The sequence below is a fragment of the Carcharodon carcharias genome, chromosome 5 (genome assembly GCF_017639515.1).
Source record: "Carcharodon carcharias isolate sCarCar2 chromosome 5, sCarCar2.pri, whole genome shotgun sequence".
Classification (NCBI taxonomy): Eukaryota; Metazoa; Chordata; class Chondrichthyes; order Lamniformes; family Lamnidae; genus Carcharodon; species Carcharodon carcharias.
In genome coordinates, this window is record NC_054471.1 from 153661458 (window position 1) to 153680966 (window position 19509).

Below are 19509 nucleotides of genomic sequence, written 5' to 3' on the forward strand. Positions count from 1 at the left end.
TTTCAATGATATTAGTATGGATTTTTCACCCTGACACACTGGAAATGGGGAAGTGTAATATTTAAACGGAAGAATAGCTTTTAAGTAAAGAGCTAACGTTTCGTCGGTCTAAATGTATTGAAAAAGTATAATCGGAAAGTACAACTGGGAAATCTCATAAAATGACAGATTGCAGTAACCAAACTAATCACTTTAATAATGGCGCGGACCGTTTCCATAATAGTTAAGTCCTTACTATGTTTGTTTTCTTTTATGCACGCTGAACCTAAGTGAAACATTGTTCATCACTAAATAATTCGCCCATGTGGAGTATTACCTCTCCTCCCCTTTAAAAATGCAATGTGTTCAATCCCTACTGGTAAATAATGCGAGCAACCAGGGGTTAAATGGAATGTCATATTCCTGATCATTGTGTTGTGTTCATTGTGGCTTCGTTTAGGAGGTAAAGTGCTCAGAGAAACCAGGGCTATAGGGGAGAGTCACAAAAGAAAATATTACGCCAAATATCTCGAAAGGCTTGATCAGGGGCATAATGGGCGGAAAAGTTTCCGTCAGGGTTTATGTGAGTTACTGGAGCACTGTCAAAGTTGTATTTCTATTAGCATGGCACCAAGGAGGAATTAAAATGAGAAATCAGGAAGCAAACGCTAAGCGGCCCTCTGATGTTTACTTTTTATTAAGCAAACTTTTATGTCTTCCCTACTTATTTAGCTTCTTACCCAAAGCAGTGACTATTTTTTTGTGTGTTTTGTTTCTATTTGCGGGAGATCGACGCCATGGAAGATAACAACATAACTAGACATAATGCTCATCTCCTCCATACAAACTACATAGGCACATTGCCGCAAACACTGATTTTAAAAGATACATTATTTTAAAGAATAAGGGACAAGCGTTTGCTAATAAAGTTAGGATCTGTAAATTAGAGCGATTATAACCCCAATTCTCCTCACTGCCTTTAAACTTGGGAGTGTTTGGTTAATTGAAAATGAAAACATCACTAAAGTATGTCAGGATTAATCATAATTCGGTGAATGGATTTTTACCCAGGAAGGTGGGGGTGGGGGGGGGGGGGGGGGGGGCGGGAGGCGGTGGCAGAAGGGGGTGGAGAAGAGGAGAAAAGTGATTGATGTTTACTTGGTTCATTTACGATGATCTCTAAACGTGTATTTCACCCTTAAGATCAAGTCCTTTCTAATTTAGCAAACTGTCTTTAGTGATAATAACCCTTTTTTCTAAATATCAGATTTCTATTGGAATAGATTAGATAATTTATCAGTTGTTTAAAAAGCACATGAAGGATATAAGTATTATTTCGATTTTAAAATGAGAAGAAGGCTAACATGCACTTAAGATAAGGCACCGTGATAATTCGTAAGGGGCAATCGCCAGTTTTTAATAATAGAGGGTAATGAACTTTAACAAAATAAGAATTTTCTGCCAGTTGAGGAATGTTGTCCGTATTTTGAGTGTTCTTTCGTTAAGCGACGCAAGCCATCGTCCCCATCTAGTATCCGACCATTGAATACCTTCCTTGCCACGCTTTATTTATTTACAGCGATTTTCACTCAACATTAACTGACAGTGAAATAACTAGAAGTAATCAGTAGGCATGACATTTATATGTGTTTTAGTCGCGTGGAAAGTGAAACGCGCTTGGGCAATGTGCGATTTTATCTGCCTGCTTGTCATCTAGACTGTAAATATTGCCAAAGGTTTCATCTGGACAGCTGTTGGTTTTCAGTCGGGAGGAGTGGATTCAATAGTTTTGTTTTAATAACAATGCCATTTTTTTCTATCGAGTCACCTGCGAAGTTCAGAAAGTTGGTAAAAAAAAATACTTTACAGGAGAGGAGACAGGTGATATACGCCGCCCCAAATTCCATCCGCTTCTTCGGAGAGTTTGTAAATCCTTATTGAAATGTGGTAAAATGACAGGACATGTCGCTGGTGAAATACTGTGGCAAATTCATGAAGGTAGTTACTCTTCGCCCCTCCCCCGCCGACCATGTGGTTACTGACGACCTTGCTTCTAAATCGGACATAAGTGTACACACAGCCTGACTAATTGTAGATGTAAAACATTAACACGCAGGCTGTGAGGAATTTGGGCGCTTTGGCCTTCGAGAATTTAACTTAGTTTCAGAGCGAGCCGTTTGAAGTGTAGAGGGCGCGCCACCGCGGACACCATGTGTAAACGAAAGCAAACAATAAGACATAGGTGAAAAGCAACTGGAATATATTCAGTAAGCTGTTTGTAAGCGTGCACGCGTTTCCTTTCGTAATTTGTTAAAATCCTGCTGTTCGCATCCCTTTAAAGCAAAGAGTCTGGTAATTAAAAGTGTGAGTTGTTTTTCCCTCATTTCCGCATGCATTTCTAATTAAATCTTTATGATACTCTCTGTGACTATTAACTGCCAACATGCTGCGTGAATATCCTCTACAAAAACCCAGCAGGCGGTGATAATTAGATAGAAAATCAAAGTAGACCTTTTCTCATTAGCTACACAAACTTCTTAACATTCTGTTTAAGTCTTTTGCTCTGCAGCTCCCCTCAAAACACGTTTGCTAACTTCTTGGTCAAATAGACAGAAACAGGCGCATCTTAAATTGTAAAAAAAGGATTAGTTATAGATGCATGTACCATATTTCACTTTCAGGCATATTACATGTTCACATAAAAAACGGAACTAACTGTAATGCGAAAACACTTTACAGTGTGCACTAGACCAACACACACCAGAAAATACTAAATGCTATTGCAAGGGCCGAATTTCGGTGAATTTTAATGACTCAAACTGTTTTGCATTCGCTGCGATTACATTTTTGTTTCATTTTGCATGCTATCGCCCCAATGCCTAATGTCTGAGAAAGACAACACGTGTCTAGAAAGGCACGTGGATATGACCACGCTCTCTTTAAAGTTGTTTCCGCCGAGTATTCCTGCAATAATAAGTTGCATCCGCGGATTTTTTCTGCACACACTGAAGTGGGATTAATGTCTATAGGCGCCGATGTAAAAATATCACTACGGCTATTACTACCGATTGGATATTAGAAATCCCAGACCAACCATGACCATTGCGCAAACATTAAATACACAGGGTAAATCATGACGTCATACAGGGCTCAGTAAATAAAGACAAACTTAAGTTTAAAAAAACACCCCGCAGCTCAAGACGGCTGAAGGACCAGTAGAACAGCATGATGCTTTCTTAATATATCTTAAATCTGTAAGGAGGGAGGAATTCTCTTTTTGAAGTTCTTCCACGCTAAATTCGGTGTCATTCCCTCCCCCTCCCCCCTCTACATTATCCTTTCAGCTTCCGGAAGACAATCGTAGGTGTTTGAATTGAAATTATGAATACAGTCTTACTTTTGTCGGGATGGTATCTGTACAGGAAAAGGCATTCTTTCTCCTGCTGTGTTTTTTCAGTACTGGAGTAAGCGTACAGCCCATGGATTAACCAATTCGACAAAGCATCTATGACCACTCAAAGGGCACACAAGAGTTACATGTCACTCCATTAGTGTCATTATTTTGTGTAACCAATACAGGTAGAGATAAATAAAACAGTAACAAACTAATCATTTAAGAAAGAATCCTGCATGTCACATGGCATCAGCAGTCTGACCCTGACGGTCAGATTATTACACCCATCTAAATATAAAAACACATCATTGTCTTTAGCAGTTACACGATCTTGGTTCTATTAAAAATGTGGCAAGGTTCTGCTCTGCCTCATTGCAAATGGGTCAATGACGCACACTGTAATTTCTAAACGTTATTTTCTAGATAAGTTTCTCCAGAAACAAAACCAAAGCAAGGGTACGTGCTCCTTTTTCATTGTATGCCAATTGCTGGAGTACCTCATATTCTTGTTGACAAACGTCTAAAACATCACATCTGAATTGAAGCTGTTTTTCAATACCATAATAACAGTTTCATTGTTTGCATCTTTACATTCATTTATACCATTCGCATCGCAAGGAATACAGGCTATTTATTTGCGATGCTACCATAATACATACTAGACCGCGCAGAATTCTATCTGAATCGCATCGGCATGCATATATATCATGAACTTTTACAGTGGCTATGTACCATGTACACTTCTATATAGGCATATATGTACGCAAAGCTGCTGTAAAACTGAAAGATATAATTGTATGCTATTCCAGAAGTATTTACATATTGCATGAATATAATGTACTACTCTGATAAAATATATTTAATTCGGTTACGCGGGTGTACATTATAATCAAATACAATTTTTATTTACGTGTTTCTTCTGTGTCTTCTACACGACAATAACAAACAATCGTGGGTTCCAGATGTTGAACAGCTTATTTTCTGATAATATGTAATTCTGGCGAATTTGATTTCCTCTGGTAATTTTTTCTTAGAATAATAAACCTCCAACCAGGTAATATAAATGGAAATAACAGATAGTCGAGATCGATTGAACATGATTTATATACATGACTGCTTAATATCAAGTCAATTTGAATAGTGATATGGCCCTAACTGTTTTTTTTTATATTAACAGGCTTTGGATGACACGGGTACCACTGGCATGAGTTTATTGGACCAATCTGTCATTAAAAAGGGTATGGAATGTGAAAATGAATTGAAATGGATGGTTAAATTGCTCAGTCTCATTATGTATTCCACTAACCATGTAATACGAACCTGCTTAAATATAAATGTAATATGTATAACTTTATATCAGAATTGTTGACTAAATCGAGTGATTTCACAATCCGCATAGCATTATCTTTCTTTGAGATTGCCTAAGCGTGTTTATGTTCATTCAAATATAATCTCACGACAATGTCTGTAATTAAAATACCGAAGTTCTCTGGTCAGTATATATAATTCCAATTTCAAGTCACGTTTCTGGACAGTGGGGTAGCTCATACAGGAATTATAGAATGATGCTTTAGGGGAATGGAGCAGAATGCACTGACGTGAATATGTGTAATATGCACATAATATGAAAGAACGCAGCAGACTATAAAACTGTTTCCGATAGTTCTGAAGTCATCAGATCTGTAGGTACAAATTTCCTGTAAATTATTCTAATTATGTAATATTAAAAGCACTGCCATCCACCCTTTTACTATTTCTCTCAACATATACCTTAAACAAAAAAAAAATTCTTAACCAACCACCCATTTATAGCTTTAATAATAAAACATGGTGTTAAGGGTAAAGTCCAATGACTTTAACATTTGTACTGTAAACTGTACTGCTCGTAATTACAAAGAGCTCAGCTTAACAAGAGTTGTTTACATATGGATGGAGAGATTGATGACCAGATAAATGAATCAATTGGAAGATGGGTGGACGCGCGGACGGAAGGATGGAAGGAGGGATGGAAGGATTGAACAGTAGAATAGATGGATAAGCAAATGGACAGTCAGAGAGGTAGACATTTATCAGATAAATGCAATTACAATGTTAGTTCCCGTCAGCATTTGTCAATGGCAGATAAAATCAAGGTGATAATGCAGATGGCTGGAGCTTTACTCTTTTCAGTCCATCCTTGCATTTTTCGAATTAACATTTAAAGCATGAATCTTACCCACAGAATAGGCGGTGTAACCAAAATTTCATTTTTTTGTCCAGCAAAGAAATACTAGAAATGTTTATATATTTAAACTCGATGTTGCTACTGTAGACCTTTGTCCTGCTGAGGTCGTGTCCTTTTTCCTGAACATCCCTTGAGGTGGTTTTGCTGATACTACTTCACGCAGTGTTGTGAGCGGTGTGTTGGCCCTTGCTGGAACGTTTGCCCTTGTGGATTCTTTTATATTATGCTGGCTGTGTTTGTTGGGCAGGCGGGATGATGGTTATCTGCTTTGTAATATTCTACAGTCCAAGCAGTTCTGTTGGGTTATCTTTTCTGCGTTTAGAACCAGTTTGTACCTAGTGCTTGTGTTTCACTCTCCTGTGCTTTGCCTCACTGGTTTTCTGCACTGAGTTACCGACAGAGTGGTGCTTCCATTTGGTCGCACGCCCTGCTTTTGTGTTGCTGTCTGTGTGTGGTAACCTGTGCTGATGTGTTGTGATTGTTTTGACATTCCCTGCACCTTGCTATCCCAATGCAAGCTCCGTGAACCGTGCATAGCCCAGCTTTCTATTTTCTCCACGTCTGACCGATCAGCCTGCTCTAATCTCCGTCAGCAGCTTTAAAAAAAACACAGACACAAGGGACAGAAACTGCTTGTTCGCAGCTGTCACGTCACCAGGTGAATGTAAAGAGATGACATATCCGTTCCGCTTCCATTCACTCTTCACAATGCGATGTGAGAGCCACAGTGTCCGCTTAGCCTGGCTACAAGGCGACTGCCTACATTTTCCCGGGCGAAGTTCGCAGGTCTCATACTGACTGCGAGTGTTCAAAGAAGATGCCAGATTTTAGAATAAGCTAAGATTCTGCAATTTTGGCTCCCATGACTCTTTGGGAAGAATAACATTGGTGGTGAAAGTAAGCGCTTTCCAGCCAAGTTAATGGTGAAGGCTTCCTTTTAAAAAGGCTGGTAACTCAAAAGAAGCACTTCGGCCACTGGCTTTAAAACTGTCATTTAAATATAAAAATAATTAAAAAAAATATAGCCGGGCCAACGATATATCCGCCTCATTATAACAGCTATTTTCCCCCAATTCTCTGCTACCCGTAAGCTCTAATGAATATCTTTTAAAACATGAATAGATTTATTTAACGTGTCTTTTGTATTCTAAATATGATTCAAATTTCTCAACTTAGAGATGGTTATTTGAATCACAAAATTGTTACAAAACAGAAGGGAACCATTCGGCCCTTCATGCCTACGATGGTTCTAGGAAGGGGCAATGTATCTCGTGTCAATCCCCCGCTTTCTCCCGGTAACCGCGCGCATTCTTGCTTTTCAGGGAGCACTCCAATTCATTTTTTAAAGCCTCTGTTGATCCTGCCTCTACCACACACTTCGCAGTTCCCAACCACTGACAGTGTGAAAAAGTTTTTCCTCACGTCGCCATTGCTCTTTTGCCAATTATCTTAAATCTGTACCCTCTGGTTTTCCACCCTTCTACAAGTGTGAACAGTTTCTCCCTGTCTACTCTGCCCACACTCCTCAGGATTTGAATACCTCCCTCAAATCTCCTCTCAACCTTCTCCTTGAAAAACAGTCCTCCTATCTATCTAGGGAACTGAATTCCTTATCCCTGGAACCGTTCTCGGGAATCTCATCTGCACCCTCTCTAATACCTTCATATCCTGCCTAAAATTTGTAACTGCATCTAACTGTCACAGAAAAGTAACAAAACAGCAGCTGTGAATTATTACTGTTATTAAGTTCTTCCAGAGTTATCTTTCCATTTGCCATTAACTTTACAAGTGCAGGTCATTACCAGTAAAATAGTTTCCCCCTTGCCACGTACGGTAACCGTTTTGTTAATCATTGTCCTGGACAAAATTGAATTTTTTTCCCCCTTACAAAATGTCAAGAGCGATAACCAACTTGGTTTGCCGAATTAAGTTACTTGTAAACAGGAAAGGAAGATAAGCTAGCTGTCAATGATGACCAATGATCGTTTGGAAAATTTTTAAAAGCAAGGTAATTATAAAACCCTGCAAAGTTCACTGCAGACTGACGTTTCAGGCAAGAGGTGAGTTACATAATGGATCGACGAACCTTATTTGATGATTTCCAAAAATAGCCACCAATCGGCTCCCTAACTGCATGGTATAATACATATCTGCAATATAATGTTTTGCTGCCATTTCACATGCAACCATTTAAGGTAATTTCAACTCGCGGCGGTGGGGGGGGTGGGGGGGGGGGGGGGGGGGGGTGGTGGGTAACAGGCTAGTTAGCATTTTCCACGCGAGTAAATATATGGATATATGTTTCCTTTTCTCTGCCGGGAGGACTTCACATCATTCCCCACTCCGTTACAGTGGATTTCATCAGCTTAACATTTTTGACATAAACGTCTTCAAATCAAAACATGATTGCACCGTACCCGGAAGTTGAGAGCAAATCTGCAGGATTTGTCATAAATATATTGATTGCACTTAATTTTTTACATACGATCAAATCACTAACCGGTGGTTATACACACAGATAAGTTTGAATCAACCCCCCTCACCCCTCAAAATTTGCTACTTAAACAGATCAAGCTGGGATTGCAATGCTAAAGATAACCATGAAGAATGTCGAAAATATAATGGGGAAGGATGAACTTAGGAATACGAATTAGGAGCAGGAGTAAGGCATTCAGCCCCTGGAGCTTGACCCACCATTTGATAAGATCGAGAGCTCTTGAAAGCTAGGAAGGGAATATGAGAAAATACTAGTACATACTGTGAAAAGAAACAGTAAAGCGGCTTATATGCATTAGAAAAGTAAAATTGTTGGGTACAGAAATGCACAGGAGCGAGTCTTATAGCTGAGCATGAAGATATAGCTGAGTGGTTGCTTGAAGTTGTTGAGATACAAAAGAAATATTTTGCATGTGGTGGTGGAGTAAGCATACGGGAATACTAGTGGAGGATATGGAAAATGATAGATATAATGGTAGAAAAGTAATTAGTCCTATCAAAATAAGTGGAATTGAGGTTAACAAACCTATGGGCCTTAATAGCATGTACTCTAGAGGTTGCTAAAACAAGTTGGTAGCAAATCTTTGATGATATTTTTTAAATTGTTCTTGAATATGCAATGTGCACTATTGGATGGGGCAGTAAACAATTTAACAGCTTTATTCAGCAAGGGAAGGAAGGGTAAATGGAGTGAAGGTATGATGGTTAAGTCTAACATCAGTTCTGGGCAAAATTTTCTCAGGGTAGAACTTACAAATTTGTCGGGCTTAAAACGGGCAACCGTGATCAGATGCCCCTATATACTCCACCCAATGGGTTAGGTAATACAATCGTCAAGAGAAACATGACTCCCATTTTGTGCTCCTCCACCCGACCCCCGAAGTTTGGAGTTCCATCATTAGAATTCATGATCCGTGCTAAAATGGGTAAGCTTAGGTTAACAAAGAGGAACTGGCACCAACCTGTGAAAGGCAAGTTCTGATTCATAATTTTTGAAGGAAACCTATTGGATAGATAAAGCAAATTCTGTCAGTTTACTGTATTTGGATTTTTGGAAGACATTCCATGAGGTGGCATAGAAGTGGCTTGTTGAAAAAAAACAGACCCAGGGCAAAAGGGAATAAGCAAGATGGATGGCGATTGGATGATGGACAGAATGAAAGAGTCAGGATAAAGATTGGAAAAGGCTTGAAAGTGGTGTATACAGAAACCATGACAGAACACTTCTGTTCTCAGTGTGAAAATGATTTAGATTTGGAACATAGGAACAGGAGGAGACCATTTGGCCACTTGAGCCTATTCCACCATTGATTGAAATTAATGCTACTGTGTGACCTAACTCCATGTAAGTGTCTTTGCTCTTTTCCAGTTAATTTCAGTTTTGAAGTTAGCAATTGTATTAATAACAATTGTCATCTCTGGAAGAGAATTCAAACGTTGACTAGTCCCTGCATGAAGAAGTGTTTCCTAATTACACTGCAGAAGGAGCTGACTTTTTTTAGACTATTCTTCCTGGTCCTATAGTCCCTAACAAGTAGAAGTAATTGCTCCCGATCTTTCCTATCTATTCCTCTTATCATTTTGAAAATTTCTGTCAAATCACTTCTCAACCTTCTAAATTTCAGGATCTATAACATTAGTTAATGTAATATTTCCTCTTAATTTAACATTTGGACTTTAGGGATCATTCTGGCAAATCTATGCTGTACTTCCTCTAAGGCCAATGTATCCTTCCTCAGGTGTGGTGCCTTGACTGGCTCATAGTTCATGTGTGATCTAATCAGTGATTTGCATTGCTGAAACATGATTCTACACCCTTCTATTCTAATCCTCCTGATTTAAAGGCCAGTATTCCTTTTTGACTCATGACATTTCAATGTTCTGGGTACCTGGGCTCCAAAGCCTTTCTGAACTCCAATTGTTTCTAACTTTCCACTATTTAGAAATTACCCTGTTCTATCCCTTTTACATCCAACTGATTACCTCAAATTTGCCTAAATTGAAATCAATTTGCCACGCTTTGTCCATTCAGTTAATCTATCACTGCAATGTTACACTTCTATCTGACTGCTTTCAATGTCACCTGTCTTTGTACCATTGGCACATATGGATATGTGATTTTCTATCCCACCATTGAAACTCATTAACAAATATGGTAATTAGTTGACAAAAATAGTGGGACAAATTGGCTGTCTTCAGTGTGAACTGTGTGATATGCATTATACACATGCCTGAAGATATTGGCCTACAGGACCATCCAAATTTACTCCTTAGGCTTTGACTTAATATTTTGGTTGAGGTGGCCGTGTCTGTTGCACCTCCAGAGTCAGCACGACTTATATTGAGAGATTCAATTTCAAGCCACCTGACTCACCAGCAGTGGCCTTCAAGTAAGTGCTAGCGGGACAAGAATGGGAGAAAGCTAACTGTAGGCAGGCAGCATAGTTCTGTTCCTGTTTGCAAACTTGAAAGAAATTTTATTTACCTTTTGCATTATGCCATTTGCTAGACTGCATCCATACCAGCAAAACTTAAGCAGACAAGGCAGATTTCCCTGTGGGTGTCTAACATTGGTGTTAGATTCCACTCTCTGTTTTATATGGCTGCCTAAAGTCTTGAAAATGGCTTTTTCCAATATTTGGTTGGATGTCTTTAAGGTAACCTTGGGGGTTGACTCTGTAATTGGCCTTCAATACACCCATTTTGACCCATGCAATGATATAATTTCTACCACACAATCTCGAAACTTGCTAATTACATAAATATTAAAGGTTGAGCAAAGGAGACATGGACAGTTAGGAAGAATGGCATACAGATATCAGATGCAATTTAAAGGGGTTAAGCATGAGATAATACAAACTGGGAGGATAAAGAAGGAAAGATGATGTGTACATACTAGGAAGATACAGATAAAGAGCATGACCTAGAAGTTCTAATAAATATTTCCCTGTAAGTGATATTGCAGGTAGATAAGCCCCCCTCTCAAAAAAGTATCATGATGGGCTTTACAAATAGATGCTTATAATAGTGAAGAAGTAATGAAAAAATCATGAAAACATTGTTTAGACCATAGTAAGAGTTCTGTTTATAGTTCTGCATGCTCTACTGCAGCAAGGGCATTAATGCTATAGAATGTGTACAGTTTGCATTCATTGGAATGTTACCTTCAAACTAATATTCTCAGGGGAATTTTGGGGGATTGGGTGGAGGTTAAAATCCTGCAGACATTCTTATGTCGTGGCTTTGGCAGAAAATCAGTTGAAATCTTGTGGAAACAGTACAGATGGCTATTTACACCATTTTTTCCATAGTTGAGACAATTCTCTACTGAAGTTTCAGTGAGCAATCCAGAGTACCCTTCTGTAACTTGCTCACACTGCGCTATTTTCACTGGATCTGGGAAAGCTAAGCAAAAAAATTACAAGAGTTTTATTTTACAATGATGAAAATTTTTGATTGAGTGATCAGGGAAAGATTATTTTCTTTGGATTCGACTCATCAATTTAAAATTGTCAATAAGAGTGTGAGGGAAGATGTTTGGGAAAAGAGTTTTTACAGAGGACTCTTGGAGCTTGGAATGTTTTGCCACAGGAAGTGGTTGGGTGGAGGCCACTATATCTTTAAAGAGGAAATTGGATAAATATGAAAAACAAAGGAAGATACAGACCTATGGGAGAAAGAGGGCAGTGCGCTTAGTTTTCGCATTAGTCTAGCTAAAGTCAACTCAAATGTCCTTTCTGTACAGTAAACTCTTATTGCTCTACACAACAGTTGAAAAACAGTTAAGTGTTTCATCAATTTGCAGGATTGTTGTAGTGAGCTTTTGCACGTTTAGCTGGCCACATGTAAAACCTTAATTAGGATATTGCTGTGTACCCATAAAGAAAATGGACAGAAGTAAAATTAAATGTTTTCATCGCGCGTGCAGACGATTCCAGTCTACTACTAACAAGCCAATGAACAGTTGCACGTTTAGCAAACGTGCTGAATAAAGTGCTTGTAAAAGCCAAAATGTCAAGCAAGGACAATAATGTACATGTGTTAAATACGACTCTCCGCAATGTCAATAGCTTAAAGGAAACGATTAAAAATCCTAGCTGTGAAATGGAACTGTTGTTGGAAACAGTCAGAATTGCAACAACTTTGCAAAACTCTAGTTTGCTTAGCAACGTGAGGACATCAGATCCTTTTGTAGTGGCACCACCCATACTTCCCGTGGTATGCAATGCGCATGTGTAGGAAACGGCTCCGCATAAGATTTGGTTCCATAGCTTTAACATAATTGTTCGGATTTTTTTTGACCAGTTGAATGTTTTCAGTCATCGTTTATACATTTAAAATGCTAGATGTAATAAAGCATTCACTCAAAATTGTTCTTTTTTTCACTTTTACGTTGCTAAAGATCAAAATTTCATTTTAAATACGTTATTAAATTGTATGTAACGTGAACTATTTGGAAGCACTCCATTTAAATCTGCTAATAAGGATGTACTTTGTTATTAGAGAAGAAATTGTAGCCCTTATATATTGGGCATGGTCACCAGATTCCGGTGTTTAAGTGACACTACATTAGCAGTAGTCTTCTGTAATAATACACAGGGCATGCATGGGTTTCTTGATTTAACACGTGACTGATAGTGCTTTAAGTAAATAGTCATTCCTGAAGCTGTGACCATTATGTAGAAAACAGTCCTCCTGTCCTTAGGAGTTAGTAAGACACGTTCGGCTCAGTGTAACCTAAAAACTGGAAACTAATGTAAATAGATATCTACGCACTGAAGCATTTCATATTAATGTTTTATTTAGTTAGCTCGATTTCCGAAATCTCTGCACACTCAAATGTATTGATTTGAGTCATGGTTCACAATCATTGGCGGTAAAAGAGATGGCAGTCGATTTTCTAAACAAAAGAACGTTTTTTGAGATAAAGAGGAAATAAACAAAAACTGCGTCTGCAATTAATTGCAAATAGTTGTTGTCGATATTGAGCAATATTTGATTACAGATATCTACAAAAAATAATGTCCTTAGAGGACCTTAACATCAGGGGTAGAATTTGCAAAGATCGCCATAACGATTCTGAAACATACCGCGCCGAGATAATTCATTTCAAAAAAGTCGAAATTAGAAATTATCCGCGCATTTTATTTACTTTGTTTAATGTTTACTCATGCACTATTATTTTTATCATTGTTTTTTCCCTGTGACAATATATTTATATTTTTCAAACAAATTCGAGGTATTTCGTTGTAGAGATGAGTGATTTCATGTTTTTAAGGATTAAATACAGCGCAGGCCAACCGAGAAAACGGGGAAGCTAATACTTAATTGTAAAATACAGAATGGCTGCCTTTCCAAAGTGGGGTTAACGAGATGGTCAAGAGTCATTGTGCCGTATTTTGTGTGGGAATAGCTGCCTGGCACTTTTAAGGTAATTTACTTAACAGGAAATGAGTTGGTCCCAGAAGAGAGAGCAAACGAGGAGAGTTAAAGTAGCCAGCGTGATAAATGACGCTTTCATTTAGGGATCTCTAGAGCTCGTTTAAGTCTAATTTTCCGTATTAGCCCCTGTTGAGCTATTAATACAGTACTCAGGGACCGTGGCTCCTGTCTGAGCAGAGACATTACTGCAAACATTAAAACACACTCTTGATTTCAATATGCAGATAATGGGAGGTGTTTTAAATGTTTCTGCTAATATAAATTGACATAGGGAGGCAAATATGATGTGCAGGGTCTGGTCAATGAACAATCAATAAAATGAAAATGGTAATGTTGTGCTACATTAGCCGATTAGAATTAAACAAAGCATTGGGAGAAAGCGCTCACAAAACGAACACAACATTTTTGTGTGTTTATCTCATATTATTTTAACTATTGCAGTCACTGAAATACTTGCATTTTTTTACATTTGGTCAAATGGGCATTTAACAAATCGACAGATGATAGAGATGCTGCGTTGTATACTATGAAAATCTACATTGCAACTCGAAGCAGAACGGAGACAAGTGACTTAAAACTTTGGTTCACGTGTTTTTAAAAAGTTTCATCTTAGTTTAAAAGTTAGCTATATCAATACCCCACACATTCCCCCATTGCCAGATAGCTCTGTGCCCGATTGTTAATGCATTGAACAAATTAGATGGACATACAGTCAAGAGGTTTGTCTTAAGATATGCTGTCATATGCAAAGCATAGTGCATATTAACACTAACTTTTGCAGTGGATAAAGGATTCCTGATTGCTAGCTAAGGGAACATTAGTTGCAAAGGCAGCTCGAGACGTTCTGATAAATGCTGCCGAAATAGAACTGAATTAGGATTGCTGTTAAGTAAAAGCAAATGTTTTAGTATTCTGTATTGTTTGCAGATAGAATTAAGCACGATTAGGTTAGCTACATTAAATGTGCACCCATTCAAGGTTATTATTAATACATTAACTTCCATAACAATTGCATGTACACTTGCAACATATTTACACATTGCATTACGAAATCACACTGAAGATGTGGGGCTGAACATTCTAAACACGTAAAGAATTGAAGGCTTCAAGCTGCGTTTTTGTCACGGTCCATTGGTTTGCGATTTCCTCTAGTCGTTTGAACGCTATCAAGTTCGGTGCAGAATTATGTTTCAAAGCACAATCTGTTCATAATTATTAACAAATGAAGCAAGTATTATTTTCCATATTGATGATCTGTAAAAGAAATTAACGTGAAAATATGCCTTAGAGATATTCTAGGGCTAAATTAACAAAGTGATATTACAAGACTTTAATAAATATGATTGAAAGTACTGAACTGAGCCACTGCTGCAGTAGTTTATTTTCACTGCAATCTGTTAACTGTTAGGCGATGGTGTTTATAGCTGGACAGTGCCAATACCTGTGTATTTATTGGTCTAGCATCACTCATTGTTTCCGTGAAAAAGCAAAAATGGCAAGGCATACACAGTCAGTTAGGCGGACAGGTTATTTGGGCTATGAACCCATATTCATATCTAATGTGGGCATATTTACTGCCCAACTAATGACTGTTTCTGTTCTCAAGCTCACGATTGCGTGATATTGCAATGTAGAGGGTACTCAGTTACCCCTCAGCCGTACATTTGTCAGAATCTTCAGCAGATTGAAAATTCAGACAGTGGCCAATACTTTTCACGTTTAGCACTGGAATAGCTTACTGAAAACACTAATGCTAGCACACATATGTATAAATGTCAATGTTACCGTGTTAGTTGAAGTAAGATATATTTTAAGAGGTTAAGAGCTGATTAAGTGACTGCAGCCAGTTTGCATTACAGTAGTTATGCTCTGCAGTTAATTTTAGCAAGCTTGGAAACCATCTGATAGATTCAGGATTGCCTGCAGTTCCGTAGAGTTAGTCCACTAGGCTATACAGATTCACTAGTATGATTTCTGTGGAATTTGAGCATGACGTGGCGAAAGATCTAAGCATTCTGGACAAATCATACAGGAAGTTATGACAATTACAGGAATTATGTTTTGCGACACACCATAAACCGAATAAAATGGGAAGTGCAATGCTTTTCAACTCTAACCACACATCTTCCAGGCTCTTCTGATGGTTGTATGTAATTTTTCAACTTTCGTGCATCGTGTTCCTGTTAAAAGTGTCCATTCATTTCGCCTCACTCGAAAAATGAAAGACAAGCAAGTTATATATTAACTCGCTCGATTTTCTGTGCCGAGCTTCAATGACAAGTGTGTATGCTTGTCCTTTGTGTGGTCAGGGAAGGGGGACGAGAGAAAGTGATTTCATAATTGGCGACGTAACCCGTTGACAAAGGAGTGGAGCCGGTGACTGTATGTCATTGCAGTCGAATTGGAACGAGTGAGAGTTAACAATAAAGATTTGCAAAAATGATATGAAAGCAAAGCACTGCGGATGCCGGAGATCTGAAATCAAAACATGAAGTGCTGTAAAAACTCAGCAGGCCTGGCAGCATCTGTGGAGAGAGAAACAGAGTTAATGTTTTGAGTCCATTATGACTCTCGTCTGTTTCTCTGAAAACGCTGTTCCTCTCTCCACAGATGCTGCCAGACTTGCTGGGGTTATTTTTTTTCCCGCCCAGCACTTTATGTTTTTATAATTTGTTGGTCGCATTTTAATGTAGATCAACACAATAGTGAACTCGTAACGAAATTTCAACCGCAGATCTTGCGTCAGTTTGTCCAAAACTTTAAATTTGCCCAGTGACGTTGGGCCTAGCAGCTGGCGCAGTAGCCAAATTGGAATTGGTGTTTTCTTCCCCAATTCTGGCAAGAAACCTAATGGGATTCGATAATACACATTCAAACACAATTGACAGTTTTCAATTCAAACAGATGAAACAAAAGTCGATGGCTTCCTTCTGAACTGGCGGACAATTAACTGCATTACAAGTGTGTTAGTGACAGCATTTGTAGTTCACAAGCCAGATTTCAACATTATTTGGAAACAGACCCGGCTTTCGTGTCCATCTGGGTTTCATCAAAACGCTTACAGATCTGCTGGAAGGGACTGGGTAGCACTCGCCAGCTTTGTTACAAAAAACATTTACCTGCAATGGAAATTGATACGTGGCCTAAGCGTGGGAACTGCAGATTCATCAAATTATAAACACGCTTTGCCTTATGTTAATTAAGAAATTATAATTTCAATTCTCAAACTAAATCCTGCGGGTGATCTGCAGAAAGCAAGTCTAGAGTAAATATATATTTAAAAAAGGGGGCTTAAAAATTCGCTGTGGCAATCACCGTTTTAAACCTTTACTCAATGCGATCTAATTCTGTGGAACTTTCTCGAATAATCTTTTCTGTCAAATAGTGAACGCCGCAGGCATGATTGAGGAAATGCTCCCCAAGGAATTATTGAACCCCACAAAGTGAGAAAACTAAATTTGCCACACCGCCAGTGACACCATGATGTTCAACTTTTAGCTGGGCATTTGGGTTCAGTCCCCTTATACTGTTGGACTGCGGTAACTGTAGCCATCCAGTTTGGCCACTCATATCGTCACAACCGTATAAACCAGGGAGAACGAGAAGAGAAACAACTAATGCCGAAACTGTTTATAATTGTTTGTATACATTGGAAGGGATCTGATGGCGAGGGCTTCTCGAAGCCAATCAACAAGTGATTTAACGCAGGTTGAAACTCCATGACCACAGTTGGCACTGGCTCCCCTGTTTTTCCTCGTTTGTTAGTTAAATAACTCAAGCCGCAAATTCTGAAAGTAAACATATTGTGGACAAAATGGCACACTTCCTTAAATTCGAAAATCGAGGTTTTATGCATCACTTCGGATTGTCCAGCAAAAGGAATTGGATAAGTCTGCAAAATGAAATAAGATGCAATTAAAGTAATTCTCAACTCAGCAACTCCTTATATTGCAAATAAAATTATACCGAAATATACCGTATTTCCAATAATCTGCAATTGTGAATTTTTGACTATCTTTTTGTTTGATCGGTAGCAAAATATTTTGATGGGATTAAGGAGATAAGGCGGTGTGAGGTGTGTGTGTGTGTGGGGGGGGGGGGGGGCGGGGGTGGGCAGTGGCATTCAAGTGTTTTGTTAGTTTTTGCCTATTGATTTATGCGAATGGGCTGCTGTAGCATTTTACTGTACAATGGAAACGATCTCATGCCACAATTATCTAGTTGCTGCTAATAATGCTAATAAAACACTATTATTTTCTCCCTTTTACTTTAAATTGGATAATTCTTAAATTATAGGAATAATACATGTGGGGGCTCACCATCTGTCATAGCCTCAGTCAAGTCAACTATAATTAATAATGCATTCCAAATGAAGATTAGGGTTTCTTTGTACAGCTGATTCCATTCCAGTCACTGCAGTAGCTGAAGACAGAGAGTCCAACCAACTCTGTTGAAAACACTTGAACTTGACAAATATTCAGAAGAAATACATTGCAGGCGTTCAGCAGACATCTTCCAATCACATTACTCTACGAAACGTTCTTTGTTCTTTCACCAGGTTCTGTCTTCCAATTTGGAAACCCGCAATTCCTCACGAAAAAAAAAATCACAATACACATGACTTATCCCGTCTAAGCGGAAAAGATGAGTTTATGTAGAACTTTACGTCGATTAAACCACGATCGCGACGATACCCCAATGTTTTTTTTGTCAGAACGGATTAGAAACAACCCATAAATATGAATACACATACTTTCAGAATTTCAGTTCATTACTGAAGCACAGATCCATTCCCCATAGAACCGGCTAGCCTGACTTCTATGTGACACTTATACAAGATATTTGCTCGGAAGTGTTACAGCTGAACGGATACAGATGCGTTGGGCCGAATGGCCTTTTGTGGTTTAAACTTTAATGATTTTATATTCAGTGTCAGATGGTTTCTGCAATTATAGTGACGCAGCGCTGACTTCTGCTGTTGTGTCCTTTCTTTCCAGTCCCACTTCCTCAGAAGAATATCACATCTCTGATGATGAATAAAGACAATCTACTCGGTGGAATTGCTAACCATAACGAGGTATTTTGTTCGGTGCCGGGACGCCTATCCTTGCTTAGCTCCACGTCCAAGTACAAGGTGACTGTGGGAGAAGTCCAGAGGCGCCTGTCCCCGCCAGAATGTCTGAACGCATCATTGTTGGGGGGAGTTCTGAGAAGGTAGGTCCCAAACACAGAAACCAACGTTTTAAAATGAACCAATAGGAGCCGTACTGAACGATATAGTGTGACAAAAGCTACAGTACAAAATGTGCTGAACTTTTATGTCTATCGGCATGTCGCAAGTCTTGTCTATCTATCCATCCATTTAAATTATTCAAACATAAGCGACTCGCGCAGTTTTTAACGTAACACAATATTTCAATCAATATGGTTATAATCACGCTTCAGTTTGTTCATTTCTCAGCACTTCAGAACATAACATTAATAACCATTGCAACGCAAATCTGGAAGTCAGTGGACATGTAAGAGTGCAGTTATGCCACAACTTCCTGTCTGAAATTTGTTTGTGTAGTGTGTATACTCAGCAGTAAATCTGAGGAATACTGCCCATTGCATCTCGCAATGGGGCTAGTCACAAAGCATCCATATGTTTGAATACATGTGATCATCCCATGCTTCGTTTTTTTTTAAATGAAGGGCACTGATTGGAACATCGGTTATGTGAGACCACAGCTGGAATACTGTGTACAGTTTTGGTCTCCTTATTTAAGGAAAGACGTAAATGCGTTGGAAGCAGTTCAGAAAATGTTTGCCAGACTAATACCAGGAATGGGAAGGTTCCATTCGGAGGATAGGTTGGACAGATTAGGCTTGTATCCACTCGAGTTTAGAAGATTAAGGGGTGACTTGACTGAAACATAAAAGACCCTGATAAAGGCAAAACATTGCGGATGCAGAAAATCTGAAACAAAAACAA

At 38.7% G+C, this 19509-nt stretch overlaps 1 protein-coding gene across 6 annotated transcripts in view; it reads left to right on the forward strand.

Annotated features, from left to right (window-relative positions):
* tfap2b (transcription factor AP-2 beta) overlaps nt 1–19509 on the forward strand; it is a 72119-nt gene that overhangs the window by 9092 nt on the left and 43518 nt on the right. For all 6 annotated transcript variants that reach the window (XM_041188789.1, XM_041188784.1, XM_041188787.1 and 3 more), the window contains exons 3-4: nt 4551–4611; nt 18533–18749. In XM_041188789.1, the coding sequence (XP_041044723.1) occupies nt 4551–4611; nt 18533–18749 (278 nt within the window). The remainder of the gene's footprint in view (nt 1–4550; nt 4612–18532; nt 18750–19509) is intronic.